Raw genomic sequence first — 20,573 nt, 5'->3', positions numbered from 1 at the left:
TGTTAGTCAAACAACATAGACTGTCACATTTGCCTCAAAGAGACATTCCCATCTTTAGTGGTGATCCACTTGAGTTCATACCATTTATAAGAGCCTTTGACCATACAATTCATGATAAAACTGACAGTGACAGGTTATATTACCTTGAACAGTTCACCAGAGGTGAGCCCAGAGATTTGGTAAGAAGTTGTCAGCACATGAATCCTCAACAAGGCTACAGTGAGGCAAGGAAGTTGCTGTTTTGTCATTATGGTAATGAACTGAGAATTGCAACTGCCTACATGAACAGAGCATTCAATTGGCCACAAATCAAAACAGATGATGCAAAGGCTTTTCATAGCTATTCACTGTTTCTCACTGGTTGTAACAATGCAATGCAAGACATCAGTCAAATGCAAGAGGTGGAGATCCCCACGAACCTCAGAATTATTGTCTCTAAACTGCCATACAAAATGAGAGAAATGTGGAGAGTCTCTGCCTTTGACATTCAAGAAACAAGTGGAAGGAGAGCAAAGTTCTCAGATCTGGTCAGATTCATAAATAGACAAACAAAAATAGCAGCAGATCCTTTGTTTGGTGACATTAAGGATGCTGAAGACAAAGCAAAGTCATCTGCAAATGTGAGAATGACTAGATCATCCAGGCAAAGGGGAAGCACATGCTACAAGTGTAAAGCAAGCTGCAAATGAAAGGTCACCTGAAATTAATAAAAGTGCTTCTTGTCACACTAGCAATGCCTTCCAGAAACCATGCATATACTGTGAAAAACTCCATACACTGGCAGAATGTCAAAAGGTCAGAAACCAGCCTTACAAAGAAAAACTAGAGTTCCTTAAAGCAAAGGGTCTGTGCTTTGCATGTCTGACACAAGGTCATCTGAGTAAGGACTGTAAGAAAAGATCATTGTGTGAGTACTGCTCTAAGAGACATCCAAGTATGCTTCATTGGACAAAGGAGGAGGACAGTAAGGCAGATGATTGCATCCAGAGAAATGTCTCAGACATTCCCACAACAAGTGATGAAACACACACTTCAGGCAGAATTTGTGGAGCCACAGGGGCCGGAAAAGGCATTCATGTGTTATCGATCGTTCCTGTGTGGGTTAAGTTAAAGAAAGGCAATAAGTTGATTGAGACTTATGCATTCATGGACAATGGGAGCCAAGCCACGTTTTGTTCAGAAAAGCTGATGAGACAACTGGGTGTAGAAGGTAAGACAAAATTCATGCTTCGCACAATGGGACAAGAAAAGATGGTGACAAGTTACCACCTGTCAGGATTAGAAGTGTGTGGTTTAAATGAGAACACCTATATAGATCTTCCTGACATTTACACTCATGCAGACATTCCAGTGTCTAGAGAGAACATCCCTACACAGGATGACTTAAAAAGGTGGCCACATCTTCGGCAAATCAAGTTCCCACATTCAGATGCAGACATTGGACTTTTGATAGGATGTGATGTGCACAAGGCTATGGAACCATGGGAGATTATTCATAGTAAAGATAACGGTCCATATGCTGTTCGAACAGTCCTGGGTTTGGTTATCAATGGCCCTCTCAAGAGAGATTCTTGCTCTACTCCTTCTGACAGAGAGCTGAGTGTTTCAGTAAATCGCATCTCTGTCACTAATGTTGAGAACCTTTTGATGCAACAGCTCAACTATGATTTTCCAGAGAAAGCTTCTGAGGAAAAACAGGAAATGTCACGAGAAGACGTCATGTTTATGGATTCTGTCAATGGCACAGTTGAAAGGATTAATGGTCATTATAGCATAGGTCTTCCTTTGAGAAACAAAGCTGTCAAAATGCCAAACAACCGCAGTGCAGTAATGCAGAGGGCAGAGAATCTGAAAATAAAATTAATCAGAAACACAGAGTTTCACAAGGAGTATAAGAGCTTCATGTCTGACTTGCTGAATAAAGGCTATGCAGTTCAGGTACCAAACACAAAGACTACCCCTGAAAATGAGAGAGTTTGGTACATACCACTCCGTGTAGTTTTTGACTGTGCAGCATCCTTTCAAGGGAAATCACTGAACGAAGAACTCTTGCAAGGGCCAGACCTAACGAACACACTGATTGGAGTACTAACAAGGTTTAGGTGGGATCACATTGCCTTGATGTCAGACATAGAAGCTATGTATCACCAGGTGCGAGTACCTCCAGAGGACAGTGATCTTTTGCGTTTTCTCTGGTGGCCAAATAGGAACTTGAATGAACCTCTGCAAGAATACAAAATGATGGTGCACTGTTTGGGGCAACATCCTCCCCAAGCTGTGCAAACTATGCACTAAAAAAAGCAGCAGAAGATGCTAAAGAAAAAATGCCACTAGCAGCAGTTAATGCTGTTCTGAACAATTTTTATGTAGAGGATTGTCTTCTGTCAGTTTCAGATGAAACAGAGGCATGTACTATGGTCAGGGACCTGACTGCATTGTGTGAGAGTGGAGGATTTCACATAACAAAGTGGATGAGCAACAGCAGAGTTGTCCTTGCTTCCATTCCTGAAAAGGAAAGAGCAAAAGAGATTAAAGATTTGGATTTGAGACATGATGCACTACCAGATGAAAGAATCCTAGGAGTGAACTGGTGCACAGAGACAGATGTATTCAAGATCAGGATAACTGAAAAACCTGTGCCAAAGACTAGGCGAGGCATCCTCTCATTTGTAAGTGCAATATATGACCCATTGGGCTTTTTGTCTCCTGTCATTCTGCCAGCAAAAATCATCCTGCGAGAGCTATGTGGCAGGAAGATTTCATGGGATGAGGAAATCCCAGCTGAACTGGCTCAAAGGTCACAAGTTTGGCATTCAGAGCTTTCAAAACTTCATGGCTTTACCGTCAACAGGTGTTTGAAACCTGCTGGATTTGGAGTGGTCATATCTACACAATTGCACCACTTCGCTGATGCCAGTGAGAGAGGTTACAGAGTCGTTACTTACCTCCGTATCACAAACCAGAAAAGAGAAACTCACTGCTCATTCATTATTGGCAAGTCCAGAGTGTCTCCTCTGAAGCAGATAACAATTCCACGTCTCGAGTTGACAGCAGCCGCAGTTGCTGTAAAAATGGACAAGCTCATGAGAAAGGAGCTGCAAATGCCACAAGAAGAATCTGTGTTTTGGTCTGACAGTACCACTGTTTTAAAGTACATTTCCAGCAAAAACATCAGATTTAAGACATTTGTAGCAAATAGAGTGTCACTTATTAGAGACAACACAAAACCAAGTCAGTGGATGTATGTAAACTCTGAATTAAACCCTGCTGACCATGCTTCAAGAGGAATGAACACAGAGACATTCATGAAGTGTTCAAACTGGATTGCTGGGCCAGAGTTTTTGACAAAAGATAAGAAAAACTGGCCAATTCCACCAGACATTAAAGAAATACCAAAAAATGATGTCGAAGTCAAAGAGGTGATGAGTGTGGATGTTACAAAATTACATGAAAATCCAGTGAACAAACTGATCTCTCACTATTCAGACTGGTACCGTCTAAAAAAGGCAGTTTCCTGGATACTTACGTTCAAGCAGCTGCTTGGCAGGTTAAGTGCGCATCGGAAGCTTCTCATGTCACAAGCAAGTGGCTGTGAAAGCAGCAAAAGGAAATCTGAAAAGGTTGCAGGTCAAATGCAGCAGTTCAAAACATGTATTAAGGGATCTTCACTTACCACTGCAGATGTTGCAAAGGGAGAAACTGAGATTGTTAAGTTTTGTCAAAATCAAAGCTTCGCAGAAGAAATTGCAAGTCTTCAAAAAGGTGACAAGCTTAAAAGGAGCAGTCACATTGCGAAGCTGGATCCTTTTGTCCAGGAGGGAGTTTTAAGGGTTGGCGGTAGGTTGCATGAGTCTGCACTACCAGCCGATGTTAAGCATCAAGTGATTCTCCCTAAAGGTCATCATGTTTCTACTTTGATTCTGAGACACATTCACCAAGAAACAGGCCATGGAGGAAGGAATTACATATTATCCAGGCTGAGTGTTACGACCCGGCTCAAAAGCCGCAACATAAAAACGGAGATGAATAACAGAGTGTGGGTGAGAAGAAGTTTCATCTTAAAACGGAAAACCAGGTTGGCTCAAATGGCTGGTACCACCAAGGCAAAGACTAGTGAGCTCCCCGGGAAGCTTGCCTCAGGTATGCTTTTATCCACACTGACTAGGTGTGGCCAATTAGCACCAGCTGAACACACTGAGCAGATTAGAAGCTGCAGAGGGACGTAACACTGAGAGAAAGATTCTAGATTCCACAGGCAGATTCAGCAATAAGAAAGATCCTGTCAAAGTGTGTAACATGTAGAAGGACATCTGCAAAACCTGGTGAACAAAGAATGGCAAACTTGCCACAAGATCACCTGATTCCTGACAAACCTCCATTCACAAATGTGGGCGTAGACTATTTTGGACCTTTTGAGGTCAAGCATGGGCACAGCAGAGTTAAGCGATATGGTGTATTGTTTACATGTCTTGCTGTTAGAGCAATACACATAGAAGATCCTAAAGCAGCAACCTCTGCATGATGAATGCTTGCGGACATTGCTATGTGAAGTTGAAGCAATTGTCAACGGCAGGCCAATAACAAGAGCGTCTAATGACCCCAATGATTTAGACGCACTTACACCTAATCATCTACTTCTTCTTAAAGGGCAGCCAGTACTGCCACCTGGATTGTTTCAAAGAGAGGACTTGTATGCAAAAAAAAGGTGGAGACAGGTGCAGTACCTGTCAGACATTTTTTGGAAGCGTTGGACTAAAGAGTATTTGCCGCTTCTACAAGAAAGACAGAAGTGGTTAGTGACTAGGAGAAATCTGAGACCAGGAGATGTTGTTCTCATAGTTGATGACAGCGCACCAAGAAGTTCCTGGTTAATGGGAAAGGTTGAGAGAACAGTTCCAGACTCACATGGACTTGTCAGACGTGTGTTTGTCAAAACCAAAACTAGCGTTTTGGAGAGGCCTATCGACAAGTTATGTTTGTTGCTTGAAATGGAGGCAACAGTTTGAATCTCAGCCTCATGTGTAACAGATATATGTTCAACACATATGACTTATGTTTCATATAATGTTTGGTTAAGCCAGTTAGATTCTGAGTGTTGATATTAAATGACGCTTTATGGTGTTAATATGTAATTGTTATGCCTTAGCAGTAACAATTAGGGGCCGGAATGTTAGCGCCATTTATAGTTATTACATGTTTTATTTTGAAAAGCCTGAAAAGGATATGGTGCTTTTGTTGTGAAAGGTTTGTGAGAAATAAAACAAGCGAATGGCGGCGCGACGCGATGGTTTTGTTGCACAGCCTCTTGTCCATCCAGACTCTTATTTTAGATATAAGAGAAATAGAGAACTCCAAGAAGAAACAAAGATAGCCATTACAGTCACATTTGACCCAGAAAAGAACAAAAACATTCTCAATAGTCTTTATTAGTAGTAGTAACATCAGAGTGCTTTTATACACACTCCTTTTGTTTCTGTTCATACTGCTCGCACAACTCATCAAAACAGCTGTACTTTTATCAGTTAGAACTCTAGAGCTCTCACTTTCCTCTCCAGAATTTTTAATGTTTTCAGTCAAATTACTTCAAACTATTTTCAAATATGTATGAGAGACTATATACAATAACACACAGTCAACAGCAGCAGTGAAATTGCTCTTCAATTGAAAGCAAATATAAACAGATGTTCTCAGAACAGGTTTAACTGCAACAAATCTTCTGCTGTTGCTCATCTGCTGAAAGGTTCAGATGTTCTTCTGCATATCTTGGTTGTATTGAGTGGTTATTTGAGTTACTGTTGATTTCGGCTCAAAGATGTCTGGAAATGTTCCTCTGATCTCTGACATCAGCGAGGCCTTTTCTCCTGCCACTCACTGAATATTTTCTCTTTTTCAGACCATTCATGGCAGATCAGCAGTTTCTAAAACACCTAATAAAATGGCCGCTTAATGCAATTTATGTGATGTGATTGGACTATACGGTAGCTGTTGCTATAATCTCACATTATATCTGAGCATTGATTAATTATTGATTACCTTGAATAACAGAAGTAAAGACAAGGAGTCTTTAAGTTTTGTTCACCCAATTATTTTATTCAAGTGTTTGTTACTCATCATTTAAACCCACCATATTTAAACAGTTATGAGACCACAACAAGAGTAAGTTTCTTAGAAAAACATCTTAAATTCATTCATGGTCTTAGAGCTCCTCCTCTGGTGGCTTCATGCTACAGTTGTTCAGGCCCTGAGAGGTTTTTGTTCAGGGGTCTTAACAGTTTGTGTTACTGTGACTCTCTGGCACAGTAATACACAGCAGAGTCTTCAGGCTGCATGTTCTGTCCATTTAGAGTCACTGTCTTGCTTGATGTGTCCAAGTCAATGCTGAACTTGCTCTTTAGTGAATCTTTATAGTAAGAGCTCCCAGTATATTTCATCCCAATCCACTCCAGTCCTTTCCCTGCAGGCTGTCTGATCCAAGCTGTCCAGTAGCCAAGAGAATAAGAGACCTGACAGGTGATGGTCAGGCGCTGACCTGGCTGCAGTATAACAGAGGGTGACTGTGTCAGCTGCTCACAGTTTACACCTGTGGAAAAAAACGCATTGAATGCAGTCAAATTAAAAGTGTGTAGTTTTCATGCTGTCAGTGTTTGTGTTCAGTAAGACTCACAGGATCCAGCAGCCAGCAGCAGCAGCAGAGCTACAGAGAACATGTTGGTGCTGAAGGTGATCTTCCAGGAGCTTCTATTCTTCTTTTGCAACCTGCAGCATTATATCAAGTCTGTGGGGGAGCTTACTTTGCATACAGATAGACGCTGATACATGATTAGAGATACATTGATTGTTCAAGCAGTAATAAAGACTGTGTTTTTAACATTTTTAAAAGAAGAAAAACAAAAACAATCTTAAAAAATAACTCTGAGGTTGAAGGGTATTTCATTCATCAAAACCTGAATTTTAAAAGGAGAATTACAACTTGCCCCGTGACAGATTATTGACCTCTCCAGGGTGAACTCTGCCTCTTTGCCTTTTGGCTGCTGGAATAAGAATGAGAAAAGCAAGCCAAATATAATTTCTGATCATTGTTTAGGCCATTTGTCTCTGCCCAGTCTACAGTGCAGACATCAATATTAGAGGAAGAGGAGAACTTCAGTAGTTACGACCTTGCTTGACTCTGTACGTTGAATCCATACAACATGACAAAGTCTGATTTGATTGCTAATAAAATTGAAAGAAAAAAACACTTTTTGTCATTTAAAAAAATGTTATAATATTTAATGTACATGTAAATGTTATGTTCTATATCTCTGTATATAAACAAGTACTTTGCACAACTTATTGGTTTATAGATTAAAGTGTACAATATAATAAATAAATACAAGCTCGCAAACCAAAATATTTTTTAAACAAAAGTATTTTATGTCATAAATTAATCAGTTTATAACAACATTGATCAGTGAATTCAGTTTCATGTACAGGCCTTTTATTTCAGAGCTTTATCAATACTTACAAACTCACAAAAAGGTTCTTGCTAAGGAGTTTTAAAAAATAAACAGAAACAACAGGAATTTATTAGAGTCTTAGAGATTTTTCTTTCTGTGAATGTGACTGTGGCCCTGTAATACACAGCAGTGTATTCGGGCTGAATATTCTGTCCATTTACTGTAGGGTCTCTCTGCTGCAGACTCCATAAATACACAACATAACAGAACACAGTTTGCATTTATATAAAATAGCACAGATTCTTTTGAATCATTTTTCTATTCTGTTTTTGTATTGCATTGAATCTGAAGGAAAAGAAAATTACTGTATCATTAGATTGTAAAATTTGTTTTTCATAACAAATAATAAAACAAAATAAATAAAATGTTTGTTGCTACGACTACCTCGATCAAGAATGGCAACACAATAAGGAATTTCCAAATTTTTTTCTTTTTTTGTTTTGAGTAAATAGACCCTTCAATTCATTATTGGTCTTGGAGCTCCTCCTCCGGTGGCTTCATGTTTCAAATGTGTGCATGCAGTGAGGGGCTTTTGTTCAGGTCTGCTGATGTTATGTGTTACTGTGACTCTCTGGCACAGTAATACAGCAGTGTCTTCAGGCTCTATATTCTGTCCATTTACAGTCACTGTGTTGCTTGAAGTGTCCAAGTCAATGCTGAACTTGCTCTTTAGTGAATCTTTATAGTGAGAGCTCCCAGTACTTTTCACCCCAATCCACTCCAGTCCTTTCCCTGCAGGCTGTCTGATCCAAGCTGTCCAATAGCTGCTAAAAGAATAAGACACCTGACAGGTGATGGTCAGATGCTGACCTGGCTGCACATTTACAGAGGCTGGCTGTGTCAGCTGCTCACACTTCACACCTGTAGAGAAAACATGTTTTATGTGACAGTAACAGTCAGTATGCTGTGATCATTCTGTCAGTGATTTTTTCCAGTGAGACCCACAGGATCCAGCAGCCAGCAGGAGCAGCAGAGCCACAGAGAACATTTTGGTACTCAAGTTAATCTGATGAGAACTTTTCTTCTGCTTTAACTGACACCATGATTTCAAGTCTTTATAGCAGAGTGTCAGGACGTTTGCTTTACACATAGATGTATGCTGACAGATTATAAGAGATCACACTGTGGCAATCAGTATTAACAATTTAAAAATGGAGATAATTCCAATAAAAATATTATTTATAACACAAATATAAAGTTTGATGTGTTTTTCATTCCTTAAAAACTCTGTTTAGACAAGGCCGATGAAAATAGTCACATTTGCATGTACACATGGACAGACAAAATATTTAATGTAAAACTGGAGAAGACAGTCTTCACAAAAACAATCTTCCAGTAAAGCAGCTTTTCTGAATCGTCCAGTATGTTGATGAGTTAAATGTAATCTCTGTAACTTCTGTGAGAAAATGGTGTTTCTCACTCCTGTGACGCTGTGAGTCTCCAGCACAGTAATAAACAATAAAATCCTCTGCTATCAAGTTATCAAGAACATGAAAAAATATGTACATTGGTTGCATGCAATAAAGTTATATTTTCAGTTCCTGAAATCTTTACAGTTATCAGATCTTAATTTATCACACAGTGTTTATTTTTATGTTTAGATTTAAACAGTTTAAACTGTTTGTCATTTAATCAAATTACTCTTATAAATATTCGCTGGTTAACCTGCTCTCAGCGACTGTCAATGATATGTGCATTTTGAAAATCTTTAAAATTTTACTAAAAATATCTAAAATGTTAAAAGCGCCAAAACAAGAAACAAAAACTGTTCTTTAAACAAACATCTATATTTTCTCAATATTGCATAATTACACAACTAGACTTCCACTTCACACTACAGGCATGTGATACACACTTGTTTGAACTGTAATCAGGGCTGGACTGGGACAAAAAATCGGCCCGGGCATTTTGACTAGAGACCGGCCCACCAGGATAAAGATTGAAAATGTGACGTCATTCAGGGGTAAAACCGCAAAGGATTCTGGGAACTTGTGGCAAGAGGTACTAGCGCACGCAGGCGTTCAATTAAACTCAGTTACACAGTGATAAAAAAAAACCCCAAAAAATGGCAAGAAGCTGTTGTATTATTAACTGCAATAGCCGGTCGCATGACAGCCACGGGAAGCCGACGGGTAAAGAGATCTTTTTTTTTTTTATCGGATTACGTTGTTGAAGAGAATTTTTTTAAGCCATGTTTCCGAAGTAAGAGCCGACGGATGGTCTGGATATACCAAATATAACGTCTCAGAACACTCCAGCTCACATGTTAGTCTGCTCCAAGCATTCCCACAAAGGTCAGAGCTTTGTAGTAGTTAATACGTCATTTTTCTTAACATAATTGGTGATATAGGTTACAAGCAAGTCTTGCGCTGAACAGAAATTGTCACGCTATGCTCCTTTATTTATTGTGCATAAATAGTGAATTGTCCTGACACAATATTGCGTTTCGCTTCTGTTATTACCATGGTACATTGACAAAACCATATACGTTTATTCACAGGAGAAAACAGTTTTTTTGTATCACTAATTGTCCAGTGCGATTACAGCATACAATATTATTGTCACTGCTACATTTCTGTAATGCAACCAGAAATTATTTCCACTACTAATTAATTACCATTGAGCTCAAAGGTTATATTAATAAACGGTTAACGAATGTGTATTTATGACAACGATTTGTGAGACTGGTAAACTTACCTTTGTTCGTACGATGGTCTTTCGTTCTACACGGTGCATTTCAAGGTCCTGTACCCATCCATCGGTAAACTGTACCTGGGCTTGTTGCAGTGACCTGAAGTTACTAAACTTCAAGAGTGCATGCACTCACTCCAAGAACCGTATAATTATAAATCTGAGCGTGGTGAAAGTTGGGCAGCACACTGACGTCTTTTGTCCACTCTGTGTGCTCGTAAGGGTCTGACCCTTTCACTCCTTGGATTTTTTCCTCGTATCTTTTCTTTGTCTTTTCGTCGAGTCTGTCTTTGTACGGCATTGTTCTCCTTTTGTTTTGTACATTCCTTTTTTGTGCGGCAAAGAAAAAACAAGAAGGTATTGGAACCGGAGAATGAACGTTTTGCGGTGCTGCAAATGCATTTGATGCGGTACTTGAATTGTTTTGCCACGAGTTCCCGGCATGCAATGCGCGAAAATCACGTGATTGCTAAACAAGGGGGAGGGTGCATCCAGCCTCCTCGGCTGTAATTGGTCCAGCCCAGAGTCGATCATGACCAATTGGCCAATCCAACACCTTTCATTATATATACCCTTCCTAAAAAAAAAAATCCATCGGCCCATAAAAACAAAAAATCGCCAGTATGCCCGATGGCCAGTCCAGCTATGACTGTAATATAACATGACAACATAACAGTGACAAACATACTGCTTATAAATGGATCATCACAATCAAGATAGGGTGTAACAGCAAAGGTACAATAAACTTGTTAAAATGTCAATAATTTTAGTCTTAACTATGTTATTTAACCTGTTTTCTAAACAGTGCAAAGTCTGTTAAAATTATCTTTAAATGGGATTTCTGACAGCTAGTAAACAATAACAACAACAATAAAAACACCCTCAGACATATTCTGAGTTTGCTTATTTAATAACAATCAGAGGTAAACACAGTAGCCCCAAAGTATCTGTGCAGAGTTTTAGTTTGTAGATGTCAAAGTGAAATATAATAAAGGAATATCTACTGACTCACGTATTTTCACATCAGTCATTCTTCTAGCATTATGTAACTCACATTGAGTTACATGATAAAATCACTTGAATAATGTAATATCTTAAATTCATCAGTGGTCTGAGGGCTCCTCCTCTGGTGGCTTCATGTTATAACTGTTTAGGCACTGAGGGGTTTTTGTTCAACTCTACGGATGTTTTGATGCTGTGGTTCTCTTCCACAGTAATACACAGCAGTGTCTTCAGTCTGCACAATCTGTCCATTGCAGTCAGTGCTTTGCTGGAAGAGTCTAAGTTGAGGCTAAACTTATTTTTGCTAAATCTTTGCTGAATGAATCACCAGGATTATATTCAGATCCATACCAGTCCTTTCCCTGCAGGCAGCAATAAGTAATGATAAATAAGTGTATGTTTAAGAAAGATACTATTAAAGATTAATGCATGTGGTCTGAAAACTAAACAAGATGCTGAATGCAATTTATAGTAAATATTTGAAATAGATGATCAAATTGATGACTAATCCCAACAGATATTGTTAAATATTTTGGAGATTCTTGTGCCTTTGTTGTTTCTTCTTGTGTTAATGAGATTGAACTGCAGTTCATTACTATAAATGTGAACAGAAGAAAGTAAACTGTTCCTTTTGTGATGTGCTGAGTTTTTGTACAGAGTTTCTTCCTCTTGTATCACTGTGGCTCTCGAGCACAATAATAAACAGCAGAATCCTCAGTTGTCAGGCTGTTCATCTGCAGATACACCTGCTTTCTGCTGTTGTCTCTGGAGATGGTAAACCGGCCTCTGAATGACTGAGAGTAGTAGATGCTACCACCATCATATCGGATCCAAGCAATCCATTCTAGTCCTTTTCCAGCAGCCTGTCTGATCCAAGCATAACGGTCATCACCACTGAACCCTGAGTATGTACAGGTCAGTCTGTGGGAGTCTCCAGGCCTTTTAATCACTGATTCAGACTCAGTCAGTGTTTGACCCTCAGAACCTACAGAAATGTTAATGGCTTATTATTCCAAAAAGTTTACTTCATAACAATTAATTTGAACAAAAAATGTAAAAAACGTCCTTACCAGTCAAGAAAAAAAACGAAATCAGTAAAATAGCAAAATAAACTTTTCTGATCATTGTTAAGGTCAAATGTCTTTGTCTAGTCTGCAGTGTCTCTGGTAGATTGAGTACCAAGATATATAAATCTACTGAAGGTATCAGTTTTACATAGACTCCTCCTACGAAGTAAACTCAGCAGTATATAAAGAACTTAGTAAATATTTTTAGCAACTAACAGATGAATAGAATGATATGTTATAATAGCTTTCTATAAAAAGTAGAGCGTGCTGCCCAGACTGCTAGTTTGAGTAAATGACCTGAAATGTTTGTTGCACTGGCTGCCCTGTTCAGCATGTAGCACATAATTTATTTTGGGGTTTTTTCTGCTATGATCTTCAGCCGGTCCCTGTCATTCCTGATGAGGAGCAAGCCACTGGACATAATGGGTTTCTGGGCACAGCAGTGCTGTCGTCACATTGTATCTGAAGTGCCCTTAAGATTTCTTTTAAAAAGCCAGATGGCCCAACCTAATTTCCAGGCAGCCAGAAACACAGGGTCATTAACTTTTGCATCTTTTCTGATGATTGAAACAGAGAAAACATGCAAACTGCAAAGCCTGAAGATTAATATCAGGATATCAATGGGAGGACAAATATATGGGAAGTGACAGATATAATTTTACTGTATATTTTATAGTTTTTTTTAAATTAAATTAAAAACATGTTTTTATTTGTAAAACTTTGACTAAACTTTGGTGAGGGGAGGATGTTAGTAAAGCTGACATCCATCATGAACAACCCACATCACCCACTGCATGAGTATGTGAGTGGGCTGAGCAGCTCCTTTAGTCAGAGACTGAAACACCCTCGCTGCAGGAAGGAGCGCTTTCGCAGATCATTCATCCCAACAGCAGTTAGACTCTATAACTCCTCAATCACGATGTCATAAGTCACTGGACACTGTGAACATCCACGGTCACCACTTCATGCATAATGGACCTTCCATGTGTATGGACATGTGCAGGTATATATGTATGTATATGTATACATATGTATATTAAGTGTGTACATGTGTATGTGTACATGTCTATAAATAGGAATAGTAGTGGTACAATAGCTATATCAAGCTATATAGTTTATGTCTTCCATATTTCCAACTATATCCATAATCACATACTGTGTATGCTACCATTGTATATAGTGTATTATCTTACTTTTTTTCATTGATTGTACTTATTTGTATTTTTGTATTTCCTTCTGATATCTGTACCTGAGCTGAGGTGACGCAAAAATTTCCCCGTTGTGGGATCAATAAAGTCTTATCTTACCTTATCTTATCTTATCTTATCTTAAACAATAAACAGTAGGCTTCTCACATCTACCCCTGTGATGACTTAGATAATGTGCATATTTCATGAATATTGCTTTGTCCTCAGTTCGCTCTATTTTCTCTCTTTCTATCCTTTGTGCTGCTTTTGTGTGGAGGTGGGACACATCTCAGGTTATCCGTGCACACACCTGTCCCTCATGTACTTCTCTGCAGCCACTACTTGATGTAACGTCAGATCATCAGTCTTTGCTGGATCATTGCATTGCATCGGTTAGCAAAACTTGGCTCCTAGACCTTTGTCCTTCTCAAAATTGCTGCTAAGGAGAGGAGAGCTATTTGGTGTTTTTATGAGAGAATCTGTATCAGTGTGGATTTGTGGAAAAGTCAGCCCTGTCCTACTGGGACCTTCATTAGTGCCAAGGTTTAGTTTGTATTTTAATTCACTTTAAATAAATTCAGTGAACTTTAGCATGAGTCCTGCCTGCTTAGTGATCATTACATATTTGTATTATTTTAGTTTTGCAAATAATGAAAACCAACCAATTCTAACCTTCATTACAGGTGGTTTAACACAAAGGTTTAGCTGGAAAAACTTATCATATAAATGAGTATCAAAATATATTATTGTCACTTAATTACAGAAAAAAATGTCAAATTGAGCAAGTTACTAAGGTTGAAAATGTAAAACTTTATTCATAACTATAACTTCAAAAAATATATATTATCATGTCAATCTCCAGTGCTAAACAGAGACATGCAGCAGATAACAGTGTTCTGTAGTCTGGGGGCTCCTGTACTGGTGGAGGATGTTACACATGTTGAAGCTCTGAGGGGTTTGTGTTCAGCTCCACTGATGTTTTGTATTACTGTGACCCTCTGGCACAGTAATACACAGCAGTGTCTCCAGGCTGCATATTCTGTCCATTTAGAGTCACTGTCTTGCTTGAAGTGTCTAAGTTGATGGTGAATTTGTTCTTTAGTGAATCTTTGTAGTATGTGTTGTGTCCATAATGTGCACCTCCAATCCACTCCAGTCCTTTCCCTGCAGGCTGTCTGATCCAAGCTGTCCTCCAGCTGCTTAGAGAATAAGAGACCTGACAGGTGATGGTCAGACGCTGACCTGGCTGCACAGTCACAAACTCTGGCTGTGTCAGCTGTTCACACTTCACACCTGTGGAGAAAACATGTTTTATTTAACAGTAACAGTCAGTATGCTGTGATCATTCTGTCAGTGATTTTTTATCAGTGAGACTCACAGGATCCAGCAGCCAGCAGGAGCAGCAGAGCCACAGAGAACATTTTGGTACTCAAGATAATCTGATGGGAACCTTTCTTCTTCTGTTTTAACGGGTGGCATGATTTCAAGTCTTTATAGTCGACTATCAGGTGGTTTGCTTTGCATATAGATGGATGCTGACAGATTATAAGAGATCTGAAGAGATATAAAGAATTGTAAAAAAAAAAAAAAGTGGTTTTGTCAAATCAGTTCAGACATTCTTTAATTCATTTCTTGTTTTAAAAAAATAAACAGAAAAACAGAAAATAAACATAAACAGGAAATAAAAGATAAAACTGACATTTCAAATCTTATTCTAAAATCACAAAGATATACAGTTAGACCCGTGCCAAAAAAGTTCCCTTTTTTTCAGTTCTGTTGTTTTCAGTATTCAGTGAGTTGCACATTTAGTGAGTGCACATTTAACAAGGCAAGCTGAGACAGCTTCTCCAATTCTACCTTATTTGACTCATAAAAAGGTAAAACTGCTTACATTGCCAAAGAAAAAGTTGAAATAGGAGGTGCTTTTTTAATCCACTCTGAAATGACAGTAATATTTGCCAACACTAAAACAGCCCATATGTGACAGAAAGGAAAGCCTTTTGATGAAAACTAGTTTTGCTGACTGTGTCGTGGCTAGATCCTTTCTCTCCAACTCGTACGTTCTGTTGGCGTCCCTTTAAGTAGTCCTCATATACACACATCTCTCCCAACACATCATACACAAACCCACAGCATGTATCTGCTTCAGCACAGTAGAGAAGACAGATTAGAATCTTCTCCAGACCACAGTGCTCCTCATCTGCACCCGCCTGATAAGCCCTGGAGAGACCGTTTGCTACAGCAGGAACAAGTTGAGAGATTTCTGCCCGAAGCTGGCACAAGTGAAACAAAATATCCGGGAAATTTACCTAACAAACAGTATATCTGCTCATTAAAGGCTCTTGTAGTCGGCTGACTTCATATGCCTTGCTTTTAGCCTTGAGGTTAGAGAATATCTGCTTATTCTGAAAAGTCAGTGGCCTGGAACGGGGAGGCAGAAGAAATCGAATATTGCAGGCTACTTTGAAACCCCCTTGGTGCTTGCTCCCATTTGTTCTGGGGCCCAGTAAATCAGTGGTTTGTTGTGGCCTTAACCTCTAGAACTGCCAGCAGAGCAATGAGGGCGGGCAGGTGGGTTACTCCAGAGAAGGGTTATTGTCATGCAACAGTGAGAGGCAGTCAATAAATTTGATAGAGTTCAGCCCCCTGGCACTTTGTTCACAATTACTCTCCTCCATACAGACAACGTGAAGCAGCAGACGCTGTGCTGACTTTCTGTCTGCAGCACAAACCTGGAGTATCACGTTGTAATTAAGTACTGAGGACCGCGAGCTCTGTCTTAACAATCTGCCACTGTGATTCAGCAGGTAGGAAAAAAAGATAATGTGACACCCACGTCAACCAGAAGACGCACTTAAGTAGGTATTATCTGTTGGGCTTAATGATGGTTGTAGCGATAGCCAATTAATTAAAATGACTGAATGATTAAATCAGAGGATCATAATTGGGTTCATCATCAGTCCATTTGTTTTATTATAGACATGTAGCACTCGGTGTTCATCTTATCACTTTCTTGATGGTTTATTGTGTAATTCTGTCGATCAGCAAAGCCTTTCTTGACATAAACAAAGGGTCCATAATGATGGTTTTGGGAAGGAGCTCTACACAGCTGCGTAACTGATCGTAGATGATGATGTGATGGTGATGATGACGTCTTTACTGTAATATTTGGGAAACACTGCTGAAAAAAAGAAAAAAGAGAAAAGAAAAAGAAAAGAAAAAAAAAAAACGAGGCAAGCTGTGACAACTTTTCACATTTAAATGTTTTTGAAAAAACATTGAATATCACTGTAATAACAGTAACACTTAATGTGCTGTGATCTTGCTGTTAGTGTCTCGACTTCAGTGAGAGTCACAGGATCCAGCAGCAGCAGAGCTACAGACAACAGGTTGGTACTCAAGGTGATAGCATGGGAGCTTCTGTTGTTTTAATAAATGTCTGATAGGTGGCAATCTTTTTTTTTTTTATCCATGTCCATTATTTTCAATATTTGCTTTTTTTCTAAATAATGTTTCTTATTACCATTATCATCTCTTTTATTAAAGAAATTTCTTACAATTATCTCATCAGCCGGTGTCCCTGTTTTTGAGGAACAACTGCTTCCTTTGGGATCTTCTAAAAGTAGATGGCAGGCTGTTTTTGTAAAGCCTCTTCAGCTGCTTTAACCACTGTGTTTCTCTTTAGCACAGTAATAAATAGCAGAATCCTCTGGCCTCAAATTGGAATCAAACCAAATCAAATACACCATGCTGTTGCTGTCATCTCTGCTGATTTCTACACGTCCTCTCAAGCTGCTTGCATAACTATTTCTGCTGGAAGTTGAAAAAGCCGCTCACAATCAATTCCAGTGGTTTTCCTGCAGGTTCTCTGTCCCAGATCAGATAAGACCAGATAACACAGCAATGAAAACTGAAGCCTGATCCTCTACAGGAGAAACTGAGAGTCTCCCCAGGCCTTTTCTCTGACTGGAAGGAATGGACTCCATACTCTGACCTGTAACATTTGATGAGATGATAACAGAGAGGAACGAGTGAGACAGATAAAATGTTAAGTATCATTAACTCACCATCAATCAGTGTGTCCTGGTACATGGTGAAATAGTGAGCAGCACAGGAACTCGGGGGAAGCAAAAAAGCAATCGATGAGGTACAGCACAAATGCTATGGCAAGGACGAGGCAGGACGTCAGGTCATTCATATGTGTTCATTCATAGTTATGATGCCTTCAGTGAGAATCTACAATGTGAATAATAAATGAGAAGGTGTGTCCTGGTAGTGTATTAAATACTGATATTTCCAATGTTAATAAATGTGTTTTTGTTAACGTGAAAATATGGGATAGTCTGAATGCACAACAGATCACTTCAGAGGTTGCCAATAGTAAGCTTTAGTGTGTTTAGTGCTCTCCCTGCCAGTTGTGAATTCCTGTAAACCCCCAAAGTACACAAATGCATTTCATTCAAAGACAGGGAGTGTACAGATTTACAAGGACACTACATATGTTTGCAAAGAAGAAGAGTTACAACAACAGTCTTTGTGCTTTCAAATGACTGCACCTCTTCATAACACCACTGGCATACTAACACATTTATCGGCATCTTAAAATCACAACATTAGTAGTTTTTTTTTTTTACTTAGAGGTGGAAACTATATTGCTGCTTCTGCACATGGAGCTTTGTCTCACTCTTGTGGAAAATCTGAGAATTACAATATCTTGGAGCACGAAGCAATTTTCTGAAGGATAAACATGGTGTTTATTATTATTATTATTATTATTATTATTATTATAGTAAAAATGCCCAGTATAATTTAAAAATTGGACTGGAATCTTACTTTTAAACAATCAAATGACAGGCACTTATCTTAATCAATGTAACTATGATACCATATAAGGTGGTGATGATAAAAAAAAACAATGAGGGTGAAGCATATCTTCCCTTTGGTTTCACCTGCACAAGTGCCAAGGTAGGTCTCCCCTGCAGAATTGGTTTTCCCTGTGTCGGGAGCGCGCGCTGGGCTGTTCAAATCACGGAAAACAGTATCCCACATTCTTGATTTTTAGTACTTTGGACCAGAAGAAGCTCCACTAAAGTGAAACAAATCAGGGCATCAATTAATCTATTTAACAGAAACTATTAAAGTATAAATCAACAAAGTTAAATCAGCTGCCTAAAAGGGAAGCAAGAGTAGCTTGTTACCAAAAATATAGCTGGTAGAGTTTGACTATAAACTTATTGACTTTGCAGGTAAACTTTCTGTCTTTTTTCCGGGACTTCTGAGGGACTGTGAATTAACTACTGATTAAAAGGAGGCCAGCGTCTTCAGCCTTCAGGAAAATCTTTTTTTTTTTTTTTTTTTTACTTTAATCACCATTGACTTGTAAGGTGATGTAGAGGTCACATGAGGACAGTTTTTCCCTTCAGCAGATCTGGGCAAGATCCTGATTTCTATGGAGTTTGAACTGGAGGACAATTAAAAAAAAAAAGCAAAAATATTATTTAGGTCCTCTTTGGTCATAAGATGCCTGAATTTCCTGTAATCTTAATATCATCTTACCTGCAATATTTATAGTCTTCTCAGCAGATGTGACACACGTTTGCTCTCCTCTGCATGTTAAATGCTTTACTTGCTTCCGCCAACTCAAAATCTTTTTTATACTTATAATAAGAGTTGTGTTTTACTCTTATTAGCTGTTTGTGGCGCTCCATTAATCAGCCAGGAGATCATGGCATCAAAATGAGTGTGGACCCAACATGTTCCTTGCACATTAGAGTCTGACGCTAAAGTCTTAAACTTGGGAATCTCCACATGAATGGAAGGTGAATGTCTGTGGAATTAAAGAAAAAACATGCTAATTAATAAGCTTTATCTTAAGACTGTTTTTAATTTGCTTTACATATTCCTGCAAATGTGCATGTTGAATATGGGCTTTGAGACAGTAGCTGTACATACTCACTGTGACAAATGCTCATTGTCTTCTTATATTCAGTATAATTGTGATTAGCTTTGCAGGTAAAAGTTGATCCTTGTCCCCACACTGAGAGTTTGCTGCTCAGGCTGAAGGTTTTCTGCTCTGTCCCTTCACTTTCTAGCTTCGTTCTGCTTGGCTTCCTGTTTTGACTCAGTGGTGATTTGTCCTAAAACCACTCCAAAGCCAGGTTGTCTGGAAAAAAGCCATTTAGCAGATGAGCCTTACTGGTGAGATTCCAAATTCCCCTTCTGAGACTGGGTACAATGTGATGTTTGGCGACACAATCCATGGCACTGAAATAAAGAAGAGATTAGTTTGATTTACATAACTCATTATAAATATCATGTGTGAACACAACAAGGAAAAACATTAATCTTATCTAAGTTATACATACCTTCAGATTCTGGTAAATGCAGAACTCTTCAATTTCAGTTGTCATTAAGTTATGTTAGAGTTGTACTTTTACATTGTTTAGTGTTGTTCAGCAAGGCGAAAATATGGCAGGAAGTCTGTTGCACAGTTGTTATGCATGATAAGACAGAGTGATCAGGGCAAGCAGCAAGCGGAAGCATTGAGTAACAACCAGGTCTCAAAAAAGTACCAAAACACAGAAGTGAAAGAATGCAAAGAGCAACGGAGAATCACAAACAGCAGGTGTGAGGTGTGGTTATGCCAGTAAGAGAAACAAAGTGCACATTTAAATTTCTCATATCAGTTTGCATGTGCACCACATCCATATTTTCTTATCAATTTGCCAAAGATTTTAGTTCTCAAATCTTGTAATAATAGACTAAAATGCAACCAGTTTTAAAAGCTAACATTTTGCATTTTTGGTATCACATGGGCTGCTGATCCCAGCGCTGTGGATGTGGGTTGGCCTGTATTTATCTAATAATAACAACTTTTAATGCTTTTTTTTTTGTCTACTATATTTTAAGCATCTGTGTAAAGCATATGAATTATTCACTGTTGCTCTTTTCTTAGTGTTATTCTAGCAGCCACTGTCAACATCTGATCTAATATCTGATCTGATAAATTATTCTGTAAATCTGATGTGAAGTTTTTTACAGAAGAAAGATTGCCAAGTGTGATTAGCGTTTATGCCACATGCAGTTTATTTTTCTGAATCATGTGTGAGTTTTAAACCACGGTCTGAAAG

General features: G+C 38.8%; 2 gene segments (V, D, J or C); both read right to left on the bottom strand.

The window, feature by feature from the left end:
- Positions 1-6,278: 6,278 nt before the first annotated feature.
- On the bottom strand, positions 6,279-6,971 carry LOC147332381 (immunoglobulin heavy variable 4-38-2-like). The segment is given in 2 exon segments: positions 6,279-6,580; positions 6,665-6,971. Coding segments are annotated over 2 exon segments (345 nt in total).
- Positions 6,972-14,238: 7,267 nt separating this feature from the next.
- LOC147332380 (Ig heavy chain V region 5A-like) lies at positions 14,239-18,896 on the bottom strand. The segment is given in 4 exon segments: positions 14,239-14,736; positions 14,822-16,624; positions 17,281-17,437; positions 18,393-18,896. Coding segments are annotated over 2 exon segments (351 nt in total).
- Positions 18,897-20,573: the final 1,677 nt, after the last annotated feature.

Source organism: Aulonocara sp. 'chitande type north' Nkhata Bay, linkage group LG4 (assembly GCF_057382095.1).
Source record: "Aulonocara sp. 'chitande type north' Nkhata Bay isolate Kocher_YH1m ecotype deep benthic linkage group LG4, A_spYH_male_GT1.1, whole genome shotgun sequence".
Taxonomy (NCBI): domain Eukaryota; kingdom Metazoa; phylum Chordata; class Actinopteri; order Cichliformes; family Cichlidae; genus Aulonocara; species Aulonocara sp. 'chitande type north' Nkhata Bay.
Note: the sequence above shows the minus strand (reverse complement) of the source record. Positions and strands in the feature narration are given on the sequence as shown.